Consider the following 16,234-nt stretch of genomic DNA (forward strand, 5'->3'; position numbering starts at 1 on the left):
TTTATTCCTGCCTCTGCAGTTAAGAATTACTCCTGGTGGGCCTTGGGGGACCATATGCAGTACTAGGGATTGAACCAGGGTCAAATGCTTGCAAGACAGCATCTTACTGTACCATCTCTCCATTCCCCAGGGTTAAGGTACTTGCGCTGTATGCTGCGGACCCCTGCAACTTCACCCTCTCCACGCCGCCCCCCCCCCCAACCCCTGGCCAAAACCACTACTGACTAGGAGAAAATGTTAACATATCATACATCGAACAAAAGGCTGATATCCAAAATATATAAAGTTCTGTCAAAACTCAATAACAAAGCAGATAACTAACAGAAAATGGAGAAAGACGAACAGACACTTGCTCAAAGGAGACATACAGATGGCCAATAGGCATATGAAAAAATGTTCATGGCCACTTATTATCAAGGAAAATACAAATCCTTAATAATATTTGTATTTTCAATGAAGCATCACCTCACACCAATGAGAATGGCTTATATCATAAAGTTTGAAAACAACCAGCACTCTCAGGGATGCAGTAAAAACAACTCTGAGTCCCTGTTGGTGAAACGGTAGTCTGTTTCCTAAAGGAAAACAGTATGGTGATTTCTCCAAAAGTTACATATGGAACTCCCAGTCCCAGAGATTCTATTCCTTGGTATCCACCCTAAGGACACAAATCTAAATTTCATAGCAAATAATTTTATTACTGTATTTATATTAATAACATCAAGATCAGTGTCTCCAGCCAACATACATAAAATGTTGTATAAGTGCCCCCAACTGGTTAAGGTAGAGAACTACCAAAACACATGATCCATTAAGTTGACTGTATCATCCTCTTTAGAAATCTCTGACACTCCAGCCTGAGAACGAAGAATGGTTATGATGTTATTAGATAATTTTTGAAATCCATTCTGTAAACACTTAGCTGCAATTTCTTGCCAACTTTCCATGGAGCACAATGGATCATTTATCATAAGGCATTCGATTGTAGCTAAAGAAAGAAATACAAAATTAGAATATTGCATTAATTCCCATTTGATAATCCACTCGGCAATTCTTCAAAACCAGAAAGATGTCATTTCAATTTAGTTACTTATTAGCCTGATTCACATATTTGAGTCCTATAAGTTTAATGTGGAATTCTTGTTAAAAGCATGCTAAGTATTCAAACATTGGTTCCTCTCCTTCTTAAACCTCCACTATTTCTCACATTAGTCACTACTCCAGACTCATCTACTTCTTGGTAAGATGTTGAGTGCTATGAGGAACAGGAGTGCAGTAAGCAACTAATATAGATTCAGCCTTCTTCAAGTAATCTACAAATAATCTATTATTAGACACCATCAAATAACTGAGGACCAGACTTAGATTTCATGCTCCTTCAAACACTAATAAAATGCTATAGTAATGCTAGCCTGAGTTTGAAAACTTTTTAGGAAAACCTTCCATTTTTTGTTTTAACTAGCAACCACTTAATGATAAGTTACTATGCATATATTTTTCTAGAGGAAATCCAAGAAGAATTTTATTTATGAAAAAAATGATTATTTTCTCCCCCTCCTCCTCCTCTTCTGCAATACTCGGCAGTGCTCAGTGCTTACTCCTGATTCTGTGCTCAGGAGTCACTCCTGGTGGGGCTTAGGAGACCATATGTGGTGCTGGAAATTGAACTCGGGTCGACCACATGGAAGTCAAGCACTCTAACCACTGTACTATGACTCTGACCCCTCTTTTGTATGCTGAGGATCAAACCCAGGGCTTCAAACATGCTCTATTAACTGAGCAACATCCCCCAAACTGATATTAATTATTTCTGAAAATCAAAATCTATTGTAATTAAGATATAATTGATTTATAAAACACATTTCTTGTCTATTACCTGCATACTTAATGAAAGAGGATTTATTTTAGAATACTGTCATCACTATCATTTTATGTCTACCATGATTCTTATTTTTTATTAAATATTTTAATTGATATTTATAGTGATAATTATAGAATTATCTTCCTGAATATATTCATTTCATGTAATTTACTCTCATTCTTTAACCCTATGCAATATGCAATAATTTTTTGGTTATTTTGGCTTTTAGAGTCACATTCGGTGATGCTCAGGGGTTACTTATGGCTCTGCACTCAGGAGTTATTCCTGGCAGTGCTCAGGGGACCATACAGGATGCCAGAGATCAAACCCGAGTTGGCTTCGTGCAAGGCAAACATCCTACATGCTGTATTATCGCTCCAGCCCCTCTATGCAATAATTTTAAATCAAGTTGTCTCCTCAATTCCTTAAAATGGAGAAAAGAAAGAAAGAAAGTGAGATCTAATTTATTTGAATGAGTGTGGTGCCAGGGATTGAACTCAGGGCCTCACACATATGAGACATACACACTCTACTACTGGGCCAACTCCTCTATTCTAATTAGCTATTCATTTTGTTCTTAGTGGTGTGGGGTAGGGAATGGATTTGGGCTACACTCTGCAGTGCTCATGGACTATTCCTGGCTTTGTGTTCAGGACTGATCCCTGGCAGTGGTAAGGGGACCATATATAGAGCTGGGATCAAACTGGGATCAGCTTTATACTAGATAAGCACATCAAGCCTTGCCTGTACTATCTTTCTGGTCCTAACTAGTTACTCTTGATGCCATTACTGAATTAGGTCCACACTGCAAGTGATATATATATATATATATTATATATATGATTATTTTAGGAATAAAAGCCAAATTTTATACCTAAAATAACATTTAAATACATATGAAGGGGGCAGAGTGATAGTGCAGCAGGAAGGGCATTTGCCTTGCACTTGACTGTCCCAGTTTGATCTCTAGCACCCCATCTGGTCCCCAAACCCACCAGGAGTAATCCCTGAGTGCAGAGCCAGGAGTAAACCCTGAGCACAGCTTGTTGTAGCCCCAAAATCAAACAAAACATATAAATATTTTATTAAATATATACACAACTAATATGTATAGTTTTAAGAGTAATGTTTGCTATTCTATTATGATGTAGAGCCTTAAACTTTATAATATGATATAAAGTCTTATGATATAAAGCCTTAAACTTTATAAAATTTCCTTCTTTTCACATAATTTCCTCAGGAAATATATTTTATTGTTAAAAGACTCCTACTGACATATAAACTTCATATTTATAAATTTCTGAAGTTGGGGCTGGAGCAATAGCACAGCAGGTAGGGTGTTTGCCTTGCACGCGGCACCCTGGGTTCGATTCCCAGCATCCCCTGAGCACTGCCAGGAGTAATTCCTGAGTGCAGAGCCAGGAGGAACCCCTGTGCATCGCTGGGTGTGACCCAAAAAACTATAAATTTCTGAAGTTATCCCTTACCAAGAAGGAACTGTTAAGATGAAAATAACTTACACATAACAATACTGAACCTTTTTCTAAATAACCCACTGCTGCTTCTTCCATACTGCTCTACTTACCTTTCTCACCTTCGTTTATTTCTTGAAGTAGTTTAATCACAACTTTTTTCATATCTATAGAGAACAGATGAAGAACAGCAAGAGAAAAAGATAAAACTGGTGGTTTTCCATTCCATTCTTTGGTTAGACTATGAATTAATTTAGTGTTGGGACATAACTTTATTAGGTTCAGCAAGTCATCTGTAAGCAAAAATGAAAAACTAAGCTTCAACATCATAAGACACATCAACTAGAAAAATGAAATAAGTTAGTGTCTAGACCTACTAATAAATGCTTCTTTTTGTTTAATTTTCTTAAAGCTTTCAATGAACATCTCCACCTCCAACTCAACACTATCTCCCAATTTAAAAAAGAAAGTCAGCATAGCAAAACACAAAGGAAAACTACTTATAGCAAAAAAAAAAAAAAACCTGTCCAAGAACCATCATGAAAAGAAATGTAGTGTAACAAAAAAGATCTGTAGTATAACAAAAAATGCAGTCCAAAAAATAAGTCTTTTCGATCTCAGTTATTACATCTAAAAAGTACTTAACAGCTATCTTCAATTTCTAAGATTCCATCCATCTAAATACTACATTATACTTGTCTATATCTTATTACTAGCATTTGGGCCAACTGTATCCATAATGTCTTCATTTCTGGCTTTTCACAGAAAAAGTAGAGGCTAAGTAATTTTTCCTAAAAATGACAAATATTTAGAAACTAAAAAATGAAAATTAAAAAATTCATTAGGTAGTTCAAGTACCTAGAGCTTAAACATAATGCAATTATCTATGTTTGATCATTTTTCAGTTCTTCAAAAGCAATTTCATGTAGTTTAATCTATGGTTTAATTTAAACCATTAAGGCAATTTAAAGCTACAATTATCATATATATTCTTAAATTCAGAATTTAAATTAATGTCCTAAATTCTTTTTTTTTTATTTCTGTTTTGCTTTGGTAGTGTCAGGAATTGAATCCAGGGTCTCACATGTGAAGTCAGTGCTCTACCACTGAGCCACATCTCCAGCCCCTGATTGTTTTAACTTCTGACCTCAGTGGGTAAAGCATTGCTTTGCATTGCTTCTGACCCCAGTTCAATCCCCAATACAACATACAGTCTCCCTGTGGGGGTCCCGTCCTGTCCAGCAAGGAGGACCCTTCGTGGGACTGAGAAGGGGACGCAGCCGAATGAACAGACGCAGAGCCAGAAGGAGGAGGAGAGAGAGAGTGTTTATTCTATGGCAGTTACAGTATTTATACCTCTCTGCTGGGAGGAGGTGGTATGGTATGCATGCTGGGGACCCCCAGTACAAACAGTAGTAAAATGCAGGGTGTGGCATGGGCATTAGCTAGAGATAAACAAATGGATAAGATCAGTAAGATCAGGAGTGGCAACCTTGCTACAGGAATTTAAGTAAGCCTCTGTTTAATCAGAAGATAAGAGCCAAGCTCTGTAAAATGGCTCCCTACATCTCCCAAGCACTACCAGGTATGACCCCTGAGTATAGGGTTGGGAGTTGCCCCTAAGCATTGCTGGGTATGGCCCCCAAACCCAACAACAGATTGCTTTCCAAAAACATTATACATTAAGAAGCTCCCTCTTGTGTACTCCAGAGCAGAGAATCCCTTGATATTCAGGTTTTACCTCAGACTCTATGGTTTTGAGTCCCTGAAGATCCCATCACTCCCCAGTATGGTCCACAAGCTACGTATCTCTCCCATTGCCATCCTATGAACCGCATCAGAATCCGCGGGCCTGTGCTTCTGTGGTGCATACTTAGTCACTATTTTCACATCCTAAGTTCTGAAACAAAATTTTCTGAATCTCACCCACTCTAACAGGAGACAGGGAATACCATGGGTTTACAGTTGTGGAAAGGATCTCGCCACAGTAAGAACAGAATTTCATGCTGACAAAAGTGAACGTGACCTTTCCCTTAGTTCCTTGGACAAAGCTGACCAGACACTGATGGGTGAAGCATGTTGGGACTCTTCACTTCTCCTCAGGGGCAGGTTGAACCTCCAGCATTAAGAAGAGCAGCCAGGGCTGGAGCAATAGCACAGCAGGTAGGGCGTTTGCCTTGCATGCAGCCAACCCAGATTCAATTCCCAGCATCCCATATGATCCCCCGAGCACTGCCAGGATTAATTCCTGAGAGCATGAGCCAGGAGTAACCCTGTGCATTGCTGGGTGTGACCCAAAAAGAAGGAAAAAAAAGAAGAGCAGCCAGATAGGGGCGCAGTACAGGCACCAGGGTAGCCACGGAGAGGCGGTTCCCATGGAAGTGCCTTCTCAAGTTCAAGACTTGAGCTGGGAGCAGGGGCTCAGCACAGGCACAACGGCCTCTCAGAATCAGATCCTTTAGCTGACTAATGCTGGGGCACTGAAGCAGATGACGTTTATTTTCTAGAAGCATGAACTCGGTGATAGTCTGAGTCTCCAAGAAGGGTATCAGACACCCGAGCATCTGGTCTAGTGAGCCTTGAGGAAGATGGGGGATTCTCGATAGAGTCCCCACAGGTTACACAGCCAGGACTGCAGCAGGCTAAATGCTGCTCCTGACCCTCCAAACTCCTCACATGAAGGCACCATCCTGGAGAGAGGATGTCTCCACAGCTGCCATCTGCTCAGAAGAGGCGCAAACTAGCCACAGGTGAACATATCCACGGACTGGAATTCAGGACATTCTCTGGGATGGCAGACTTACTAACGGTCAGCTCCTTAAAGCATGAGTGGACTCCTTTCTTCTTCTTTCCCCAGTTAATGGGTCAGTGTTTCATTCATCCACCCCATGGGCTCATGACACACATCACTGACCACCTCCAAGGGAGCAAAGGTAGGGCCTCTTCCGTAAACTTTCCCCGTCACTGGTTCCTTCAGTCTTGAGTTCCGTCCCACACCACTGACTCCTCTGGTTCCAGGACTTTCTGAGATGGGATAATGTAAATGGAACACCTCCAATTTGCACCTCCTGGATGAATCTTCTTGGTGAACAGGTCATCATGTCCATCCAAGACAGCCCTTATGCTGTCAAGTTCAAGCTTCAGGTCCTGGATGAGGGTCTTCAGAGTGGAAGGGCCAGTATTGCATATGGCCTTCACAGTCTCCCTGTGTCTCCCGGTCTGCCTTACAGAAGAGGTGAGGGCTGACCTCTGGGTGAAGGTCCTTCAAAGCAGCAAAGGGCTATGCCTCCTCCCTCAGCAGGCTCTACCTGTCAGCTCAGGAGACTGGGTAGATCCCAGGACTGGGCTGGAATTTTTTCCAGAAATGACAGCAGTCATGCCAGGTGGGTGGCCTTGGCTGGGACTCAGAGTAGCTAGAAATCATCAGGGAGCCTCAGACCTGAAGATTGTCTAAGTCCCTAAATTCTTTAAAGTAAAAATATTCTCCCAGGGTAGCAAATGAACTAATTTTTAGAATAATTTTCTGAAATCATTTCAAAAACTATCATAAACAGAATTTATATTCTCAAGGTAATAGTAACTTAATGTTTATTAAACACATATTTACTGTGCTAGAAACATATGTATTTAAATTAAAGTATTTCACATTCAGTGTAAATGAAATATTATCAACTAAGAAAATAGCACTTAGAGATGTTAATTTTCCCAGAAATATAAATGTATAAAGGAGAATAGTCTATTTGATTTCCAGTCTACCACTTTCCAATCTACACTGTTTCTAAAATAAAGAAAAACATATTGTATGTATGCACATGTGTATATGCATGTATACAAATATATACATATAGAGAAAGATAAAAATGGTAAAAGAAAAAACAGGCAAGGGCAGAATATTAATTTCTATCAATGATATGAAATGTTTATTTTTAATTTCCCAAGAGAAGCAGTAATTTATTATTTAGGCCATTCAAACTCACCTTCATTAGGGTGAAGCTATTTATAGAGCACTGCTCATCCTCTATATTTCATAATTCTATTTTATTCAATTACACATTCAAATTTATTCATGAATTTACCAATTAACCAACATTTAAACAAGACTGTACAAGATATGGCCTCTGAGTAACTAATGAATACAAATTCACATCCTATAAACTTCCCCCTTTGTTTATGACATCTTGCCATATATTTTCTTTATATCTTGGCTTGGCATGTCTCATATATGCCATGTCTCATCACTGTCTCATATATGCTTTCTTTCAGTAATATTATACGGTATATATAATAAAAGTATGGTATCTATTTAATTCATAATTATCTAGAACAGTGGCTCTCAAAATATGTTCTAGTAGTAATAACATCAAAACCATTTTAATGAAAATAAGTTGTTATTTGCCTTTTCACTCTCATTCTCTGAAAAGCATGGTGCTTTATAAGAACTATCTGACATGTGATGTTAAAACAAGCTGAATACAGAGCAGACACAAGTCAGCTCTCCTCTAATAAACCAGAGATGAGGGAGATTTGGAAAATACATTTAAGCAATGCCATTTTTTTTTTCAGTTCTAGGAAACAAACCCAGGGTATTATGATAACATGCAATAGGTTTATCAATCTGTTGCTTTTTTAAGTGAATAAATATATTTGTTTTCACCTCGAATGTGTTAAGTATAAATAGATATAATCCATGTTAACAAAGTTATTTGGGATCCTAAATATATATGTATATATATACATATTAATTTTTTATTAGTGAATCACCGTGGGTACAGTTACAAACTTATGAACTTTCATGTTTGTATTTCAGTCATACAGTGATCATTTACCCATCCCTCCACCAGTGCCCATTCTCTTCCATAAATGATCCCAGTATCCCTCTCACCACTCCCACCCCATCCCCCACCACCCCACCCTGCCTCTGTGACAGGGCATTCCCTTTTGTTCTCTCTCCTTTTGGGTGTTGTTGTTTGCAATAAAGGTATTGAGTGGCCTTCATGTTCAGTCCATAGTCTACTTTCAGCACGCATCTTCCAACCCGAATGGGTCCTCCCAACATCCTCTACTTGGTGTTCCCTTATCTATCTGAGCTGCCTTTTCCCCCAGCATGTGAGGCCAGTTTCCAAGCTGTGGGGCAGACCTCCTGGTCCTTATCTCTACTACTCTTGGGCTAAATATATTTTTAAAGTATAAATAGTATAAAGCTCCGAGTTCTGGAAGGAAAGGAAATATCAGAACTGGCTGCACTTCAAGGCTAGTTTACTGCTGAATCAGACTCATAGATCAGCCCATTCATCTGGGATCCCTGATTCTAAGGCACCCAATTCTCTCGTTACTGCCCAACTGCAAGCGAGGTGTTTCAAAATTTTGAAAATAACATGATTTTGCTAATTCTTCAATGCTAAGATCACAGTACAGAACATATCAACAAATTCAATTTTTAAAAATAATAACCTGGTCCATCATGTTATATTTATGTTTAAAACTATGTATTTCAGAGCCAGAGATATAATAAAACAAGTAGAGCACTTTTGTCTTGCACACAGCTGATTACATATTCTATCCCCAGTACCACACAAGGTCCCCTGAGAGCAATCAGGAGTGATCCCTGAGGGCAGAGTTAGGAGTAAGCCCTAAGCACAGCTGGTGTGACCCCACTCAAACAAAAAAACCTACATATTTCATTATTATCTGACTTACTAAATGTTTATGTACTAAATGAATACATAATTAATTTGAATGTCTAGCATGAGTATCATTCTGCTTTAGCTGAATTATTTTCATTGAAAATTATTTTAAAAATCTTAACAGTATGTAGAAAACAGACTTTATAATGTAAACCCCAAATATTGCCAGGGCCTAAGGTGCTTGCTCTGTACATGGCTGACCCAAGTTCAATTCCCAGCAGGCATATGTCTCCTAAACATCACCTGCCACCTTGAGTGACCTCTGAGCACAGAGACAGGAGTGAGGTGAGTCCTGAGCAATGCTGACTGTGATCTTCTCCCCTCTAGGGATATATATATATGTATATGTATATCATCATCATCATCATCATCATCATCATCATCATCATCATCCTCCTGTTGATTGTCGAATTTCTCGAGTAGTCTCAGCAACCTCTCTATTCGTCCTAGCCCTGAGATTTTAGAAGCCTCTCTCTACTCATCCTTCCCAACAGTGCTGCATTGGAGGCTCTTTCAGGGTCAGGGGAATGAGACCCAGCTTGATACTGATTTTGGCATACTAATACACCATGGGGACTTTGCAAGGCTCTCTCACGTGGGCAGGAAACTCTCGGTAGTTTGCCAGGTTCTCCCAGAGGGAGAACTAGGCTATAAGATATTGCGCAGCCGCAAAGCAGCCGCATACTTCTGTGAGCTTGCTTTTAAGTTATACATGTATATATATATATATACATATATATACACATACATACATATATATGAAACAAACCCCCAAACACAAAATATTGCCTGTTATGATTGATAATCTTATTATTAAAGCCAAGAATTTAAACATACCCACAAAAGTAGAACTCTATTTCTATGGCAGGAGCGTGAGAGGCAACTGCTGAGCCATGTCCCAGCCCCAAAGCAGGCTTTTCTTAAAGGGGGCAAAGGATGTAACTCAGTATCCTGCCTTGCATGTATGGGGCCCTGGTTCAATCCTTGGCACCACAAACAACAACAACAACAAAAAGCAGACAAAAATTTGGAGGCATATTTTTACTTACCAGAAGTCAAGTCCTTGACATGTTGTATATGCTCCATGACCTCATGAATTTGACCCTGTTTACACTGGCAAAGAAGAGCTTTCTTGTACAGGCCACACTCATTGTAGATAATCTGAGCTAAAGCTAAGCACTTGGCCTTGCTGTTAATGTTATGCTCCCCATAGTCATAAATCACATCTCCAGCCTTCTCACAAAATGTCAGCCTAGAGCAAGCAGATCAATAACACACAGAGAAACTGAATGGATGAGAATATTTGAAAATTCAGCACACTGGAATTTATTTTCTATGGTCTATAAGAATTTTAAGTTAATAGGCAAATTGATATAAAAACAAATATTTAGAAGATTTAACAGCTAAAATAAAAACAGTCAGTATGTACTCCTTTGGAGGAAGATATTTTGGGGAAGCTGAGCCCAAGCTTTTAAAAAAAAATCTGCAAACAAGCTTAAAAGCCTCCTGAAAAGACTGGTGAGATTAAGAATTACAAGGATGGGGCCAAAGAGATAGTACAAGGGGTAGGGTGTTTGCCTTGCAGGTGGCTGACCCGGGTTCAATTCCTAGCAATCCATATGATTCCATGAGCAATGCCAGGAATAATTCCGGAGCACAGAGCCAGGAATAATTCCTGAACAATGATGGGTATTGCCAAAACAAACAAAAGTACAAGGTAAGGCTGGAGAAATGGTACAAAAGATAAGGCATGAGAAACATCCTGTTCAATTTTCAGCATCATTTATGGTCCCCTGAGGACTACCATGAGTGATCCCTGAGCACAAAGCCACAAGCAAGCTCTAAGCATCACCAGACCTGATGTGGTTATCTGCCCCCTGTCCCCAACAAATCCAAAATAAGGATATAAATAATAAGATTACAAGGTAAACAAAGTTTTGTAGTAAGGGGTTTCAAGTGTTCTCAACAGTATCTAGATGTTAAAACCTGGATAATGTAGGAATTAAATTGGGCTAGAGACAGTACAGCAGGTAGGGTGCTTACCTTGCACATAGCCAATATGGGTTCAATTCCCGGTACCCCATATTAGCCCCTGAGCCCCACCCGCCAAGAAAAACCCTTGAGTGTCAAGATAGAAGTAGGCCTGGAGCAACACCAGATGTGGCTTAAACGTTGAAAAAAAAAAAGGAGGGAGAAAAAGGAATTTATTGAATGTTGGTTAAAGCTAGTGGTAACAGGAGGTCAGATGTCTATGTCAGTGATAGAAAGTCTGTCTTACAGGTAAGAGTTCAGATGTCTCATGCTCTGTACTACCCCTGAGTACAACCTCAGTGGTATTGTGTGCTCCTCAGCTCCACAATAAAGTGTGCAATCTCTAGTGAACCACAAGTATGCAAGCACACTACGAAAAAACAGTGGCCATGAGCACCCCAACTAGCCAGGCCAAGCGCGTCGGATTCCTGGTCATAGCAATAACAATACAGGGAAGGATAGGGGGAAATGACAGTAATAAATTTAACCTCCAAGTCATCCACAGTGCTTGTAAGCATTTGTAATAAGAGAAAAACAGACTAGTGTTATCGTAAAATTTTATTTTAGACTGATTTTGCCTCTTGGAGAGCCTGACAAGCTATGGAGAGTGTCCCGCCCACATGGCAGAGCCTGGTGAGCTCCCCGTGGTGTATTTGATATGCCAAAAATAGTAACAATAACAGGTCTCATTACCCTGACCCCGAAAGAAGCCTCCAATCGTTGAGAAAGACGAGTATGGAGAGGCTGCTAAAATCTCAGGGCTGGGACAAATTGAAACGTTACTAGTGCCTGCTTGAGTAAATCGATGAACAGGATGACAGTAATACAGTGATGAGAAACAAGGGTGGAATGGAGCCCAAATATGCCTTGTTAAGAGATTAAAGAAGCAGTTCTTTTGAGATGGCTCAAGGAGATTTCACCTGTCATATTTAAATGTGCCGGCTTTGTACACAATAGAAGCGAACCATCTGTACAATCACTATAATTTTTCTTAGACTCAGCAAACTGATCTATCAGCATAAGTGAGAGAAAACAGGTTATCGTTATCGGTTATCTTATCTATATAGGAGGGGGTAGAAAAAAATCATGTAGTGAAAAGGAAGAGGAAGCAACAGTAAGGAACATAAGGAAACATTTGAAGATTATGTATGTTTGTTGTTTTGATTATAGTTATTATTTTATGAGAATATGTTAAAACTTTGCCAAATTGTATAACTTAAATATATGCATTAAATTATTGATACCAAGCAATATAAAAGAAATTATTGAGGGCCTGTTCTGGGGGCAGGCTTAAGAGGTGGTTGGGAAAAATTGGAGACAATGGTGGAGGGAAGGTATAATGGTGGTGTGTAAAAAAACTAATCTGCCAGGGGCAGCTCTCCTATCAACCGCCCCCAGGTATGCGGGTTCGGTCCGAGCTGCTCATTCAGTTGCCATTTATTCCATTCTCTCCTGTCTCTCTGCTTCTCTTCTCTCCCAGCTTTGAATCTCCCCCTGTATCTCACCCCCAACCCACTTTTCCAGTCTAGTTAAATCCCCCCAGCATGAGGGGGTTGGAGTTTACACATAGGTGTGGTCACAATCAATAGAGGTAAAGTTCTTCCCCTCAGGAGATGCTGCTTCTAGGACAGATTCTCTTTCAGCAGAATGGCCCACCCTAGGGCAGAGTCAGATGAATGTCTTTCTCCTCTCCTCGTCCAGCAAACACATAAGCATTCACAATATTAATCATTTTGTATGGACACAATAAGAGATGCATTAAACTTAAAGAATTGCTCTCCTGGGGCCATCTCGACCTCAGACTACAGTGCTCAGGCCAGATTAGTCTTTCCTATCCCTAGGAGGGTCCTAGTCTCGTCATTACTTTTGAATCATGACAGCATTTGTCCATGATCAAGCTCTTAACTTATAGTTAAGAATTAGGCACTTTGGCCAGGCCCATCTCGACGCCAGGGTAGCACATAACTCACTGCTTGCCTGGGTCCATCCCATCCCTCATTGGGACCCTGCTTTTGGGGTGCTAGGAACTGAGGGCACTGAGGCTTAAGTTGAGAGAGCAGATGCCCGGGAATGAATAATATTCGAAGCCAATTAAATCCCAAGTTACAAAAGCATAATATTGTCTTCTTGTGTCTATACAAAATAGAACTTTTGCAATTTGCCTCAACTTTAATGGAACTGGACGGTATTATGCTAAGCAAAGTCTGTCAGAGGGTGGAGGATAAATACAAGAAGATCTCACTTGGCTGTGATATATATAGAAATTAAACAAGGGAGCAGATAATTTCAAACAATGACAAATCCTTGGCCTTGGATTACAGGACTGAGATTACCAAGAGGTGGGAAAAGGGTACTGGGAGAATAGAGAGGCTGGAGGTGATATGGGGCAGTGGTAGATCATAGGCACTTTAGTGGTGGTGAAGTTTGATAACTGTGCACCTAAAAATCATAAACATCCACACTCCTGCAACTGTGCTACCTCTAAACTATTATAATAATTAAAATAAAATAAAAGTAATCAAATTATACACTTTATTTATTTTTTATGCTTTTTGGGTCACACCCAGCAATGCACAGGGGTTACTCCTGGCTCTGCACTCAGGAATTACTCCTGGCGGTGCTTGGAGGACCATATGGAATGCTGGGAATTGAACCCAGGTCGACCGCGTGCAAAGCAAACGCCCTACCCGCTGTGCTATCGCTCCAGCCCCAGATCAAATTATACACTTTAAATATGTATGCCATATTTAGGTAAAGTATGCATCAATAAAGTTGCAAAAGACAAATTACAGTTCTAGAATGAATTGCAGTGACAGGAGGCAGTATCATCTTCCCAATTGTTGACAACCAGTGGCTCAAGGTTACCTCTTACCCTTGGCTAGAAGAAACTACAGTGCATAGAAATGTGTGTATTCTTACCTGTACAGAGAGCTCACAACAGAGAGATGTCCAGCCTAGCAAAGAGGTACAAAAAGCTGACCATTTGCCTCATGGGAGGCTAACTCTGGAGTAGGCCAATTATACTCCAAAGTCATCTGTCTATAAAGTAGGTCAAGGTTAGACTTTGCATGAAGCCACATCCGTGTTTGGCATGGGTTTGGCTTTCCCATTCTGCTTCACTCATTTCCTTAAGTTTTTCTTTAAAAGCCCCCTTTTGAAGCCAGAAAGATAATATAGTGATTCTATGTTTGTCTTGCATGTCGCTGACCCTGGTTCTGTCCTCAGCATCCCATATAGTCCCCTGAGCACTGTCAGGAGTGATTCCTAAGTGCAGAAATGGGAGTAACCCCTAAGCATCCAGGTGTGCTCCAAAACAAAACTAAAGAAAAGCCCTCCTCTGTCAATAATGTATATACAAATTTTTGTCTAAGGTTTTAATTCTAGAGAACTCAATCTAAGGGATTTCTGGTACAAACCTACTCATCTGTGCTGAGAATCAACTCCAAGAAGCTACATTCTGCCTGTTAATGTGTATAGTCTTCTAAGTGCTAATTTTCTGCTTATAAGTTGTTTCCTGGGTTTATCCTTTGCCTGTATACACAGATTGTCTGGAACCATATTCTTCCTATCAACTTAATATAGATCAATCCTTTTCAAGCCTTTCTGATTGGCTTCCACCCACTTTCTTTTTTTATTTTCAATTAAAAACATTTTATTAGTGAATCAGTGTGAGATAAAGTTACAGACTTACAAACTTTCATGCTTACGTTTCAGTCATACAATGATTGAGTACCCAACCCTTCACCAGTGCCCATTTTCCACCACCAATGGTCCCAGCATCCCTCTCACTACCCCCACCCTGCCCCCTCCACCCCACCCCACCTCTGTGGCAGGGCATTCCCTTTTGCTATCTATCTCCTTTTGGGTGTTGTGGTTTGCTACAGAGATACTAAGTAGGCATCATGTTCAGTCTATAGTCTATTTTCATCCCGTATCTCCCATCCCTAGTGGGCCCACCTAGCACCCTTTGCTTGGTGGTCCCTCTTCTATCAGAGCTGCTTCTTTACCTAGCATGTGAGGCTGTCTTCCAAGCTGAGGCTTCCACCCATTTTTAAGTGGTCTAGTCCATCTTGTAAAAGTGAATCAAGGGCTCAATGTGTCAAGACCTACTTACTCCATGAATGATTAATGAATACTTCTGTTGGGGGTATGAAGGGAGAGGGGGAGTTTCATCAGTGCTTGGGGACTACTTATGGCTTAATGCTCAGGGTGTGTTCCTTGTGATGCCCGGAGAACATGTGATGTCAGGGATCAGACTTGGGTAGGCCATGTATGCAAGGCAAGCCCCTTGACCCTTGTACTACCTCTCCTGCCTGATTAATCAATCGTTTTTGATGGATTAACTGCAAAAGGGATCTGAAATAAGTACTCAAATAATACACTGATAAGAAAACTGTTAAAATTATGACAACAAATAACTTTATTAACCAAATATTAAAATTAATTTAAAAGCTTAATTTTGCTTACTTTTCCTGGGTCACCCAGTTGATAACTAAATCTAAACGTTGTTCTGATAATCCACACTTGATTCCTTCCAGTGTTAGCTCTGCATCAACAGGGCTTTTAAAAGCATGACTTGTGCTAAAGATAGCCTCAAAGAATAGCAATAATGGAAAAGGCTTTCCTTTAATTCTTCCAGCATCTACAGAAAAAGAAAAGTCTTTAGAGTCAAACACTTTAGAACACTTTTTTCTTGCTTCATATTACTATCTTCATCTTTTATTATTTTTTGAAAAATTGTATCTAAATTTGCATATTTAGGTCTAGGAAGTAATGTGACCTAGAGAAACTGCACACCTTCAGTTTGATCCCTACACTGTAAATAATAACAATAATTTGAGGGGCTGGAGTGATAGTACAGTAGATAGGGCGTTTGCCTTGCACATGGCCAACTTTGGTTCAATCTCCGGCATCCCATATGGTCTCCCAAGCACTACCAGGAGTAAATAACCCCTGAGCATCACTGGGTGTCACCACCCAAAAAAGAAAAAAAAATAATAATAATTTGAAATATAATTCGCCATTGGTCATAAATTTTACTGTACTTATGTTTAAACTTATATATGACTAGTGACTCAATATTTCATGTGGAAATGTGTCCACAAGTTAAGAAATGGCAAAATTTACTGTCACCGCCTAGAAATTAGTAGACAAGCATGGAACAGAATCTCCCTCAGAACCTCCAG

General features: G+C 39.9%; 1 protein-coding gene across 4 annotated transcripts in view; it reads right to left on the reverse strand.

Moving 5' to 3' along the window:
• Nucleotides 1–720: 720 nt before the first annotated feature.
• The window catches only part of CLHC1 (clathrin heavy chain linker domain containing 1), a 62,170-nt gene continuing 46,656 nt past the window's right edge, over nt 721–16,234 (reverse strand). For all 4 annotated transcript variants that reach the window (XM_055123109.1, XM_004609212.2, XM_055123110.1 and 1 more), the window contains 4 exons: nt 15,516–15,690; nt 10,067–10,269; nt 3,447–3,626; nt 721–988 (listed from right to left, as the gene is read on the reverse strand). In XM_055123109.1, the coding sequence (XP_054979084.1) occupies nt 792–988; nt 3,447–3,626; nt 10,067–10,269; nt 15,516–15,690 (755 nt within the window). In that variant the 3' untranslated portion in view covers nt 721–791. The remainder of the gene's footprint in view (nt 989–3,446; nt 3,627–10,066; nt 10,270–15,515; nt 15,691–16,234) is intronic.

Source organism: Sorex araneus, chromosome X, assembly GCF_027595985.1.
Source record: "Sorex araneus isolate mSorAra2 chromosome X, mSorAra2.pri, whole genome shotgun sequence".
Taxonomy (NCBI): domain Eukaryota; kingdom Metazoa; phylum Chordata; class Mammalia; order Eulipotyphla; family Soricidae; genus Sorex; species Sorex araneus.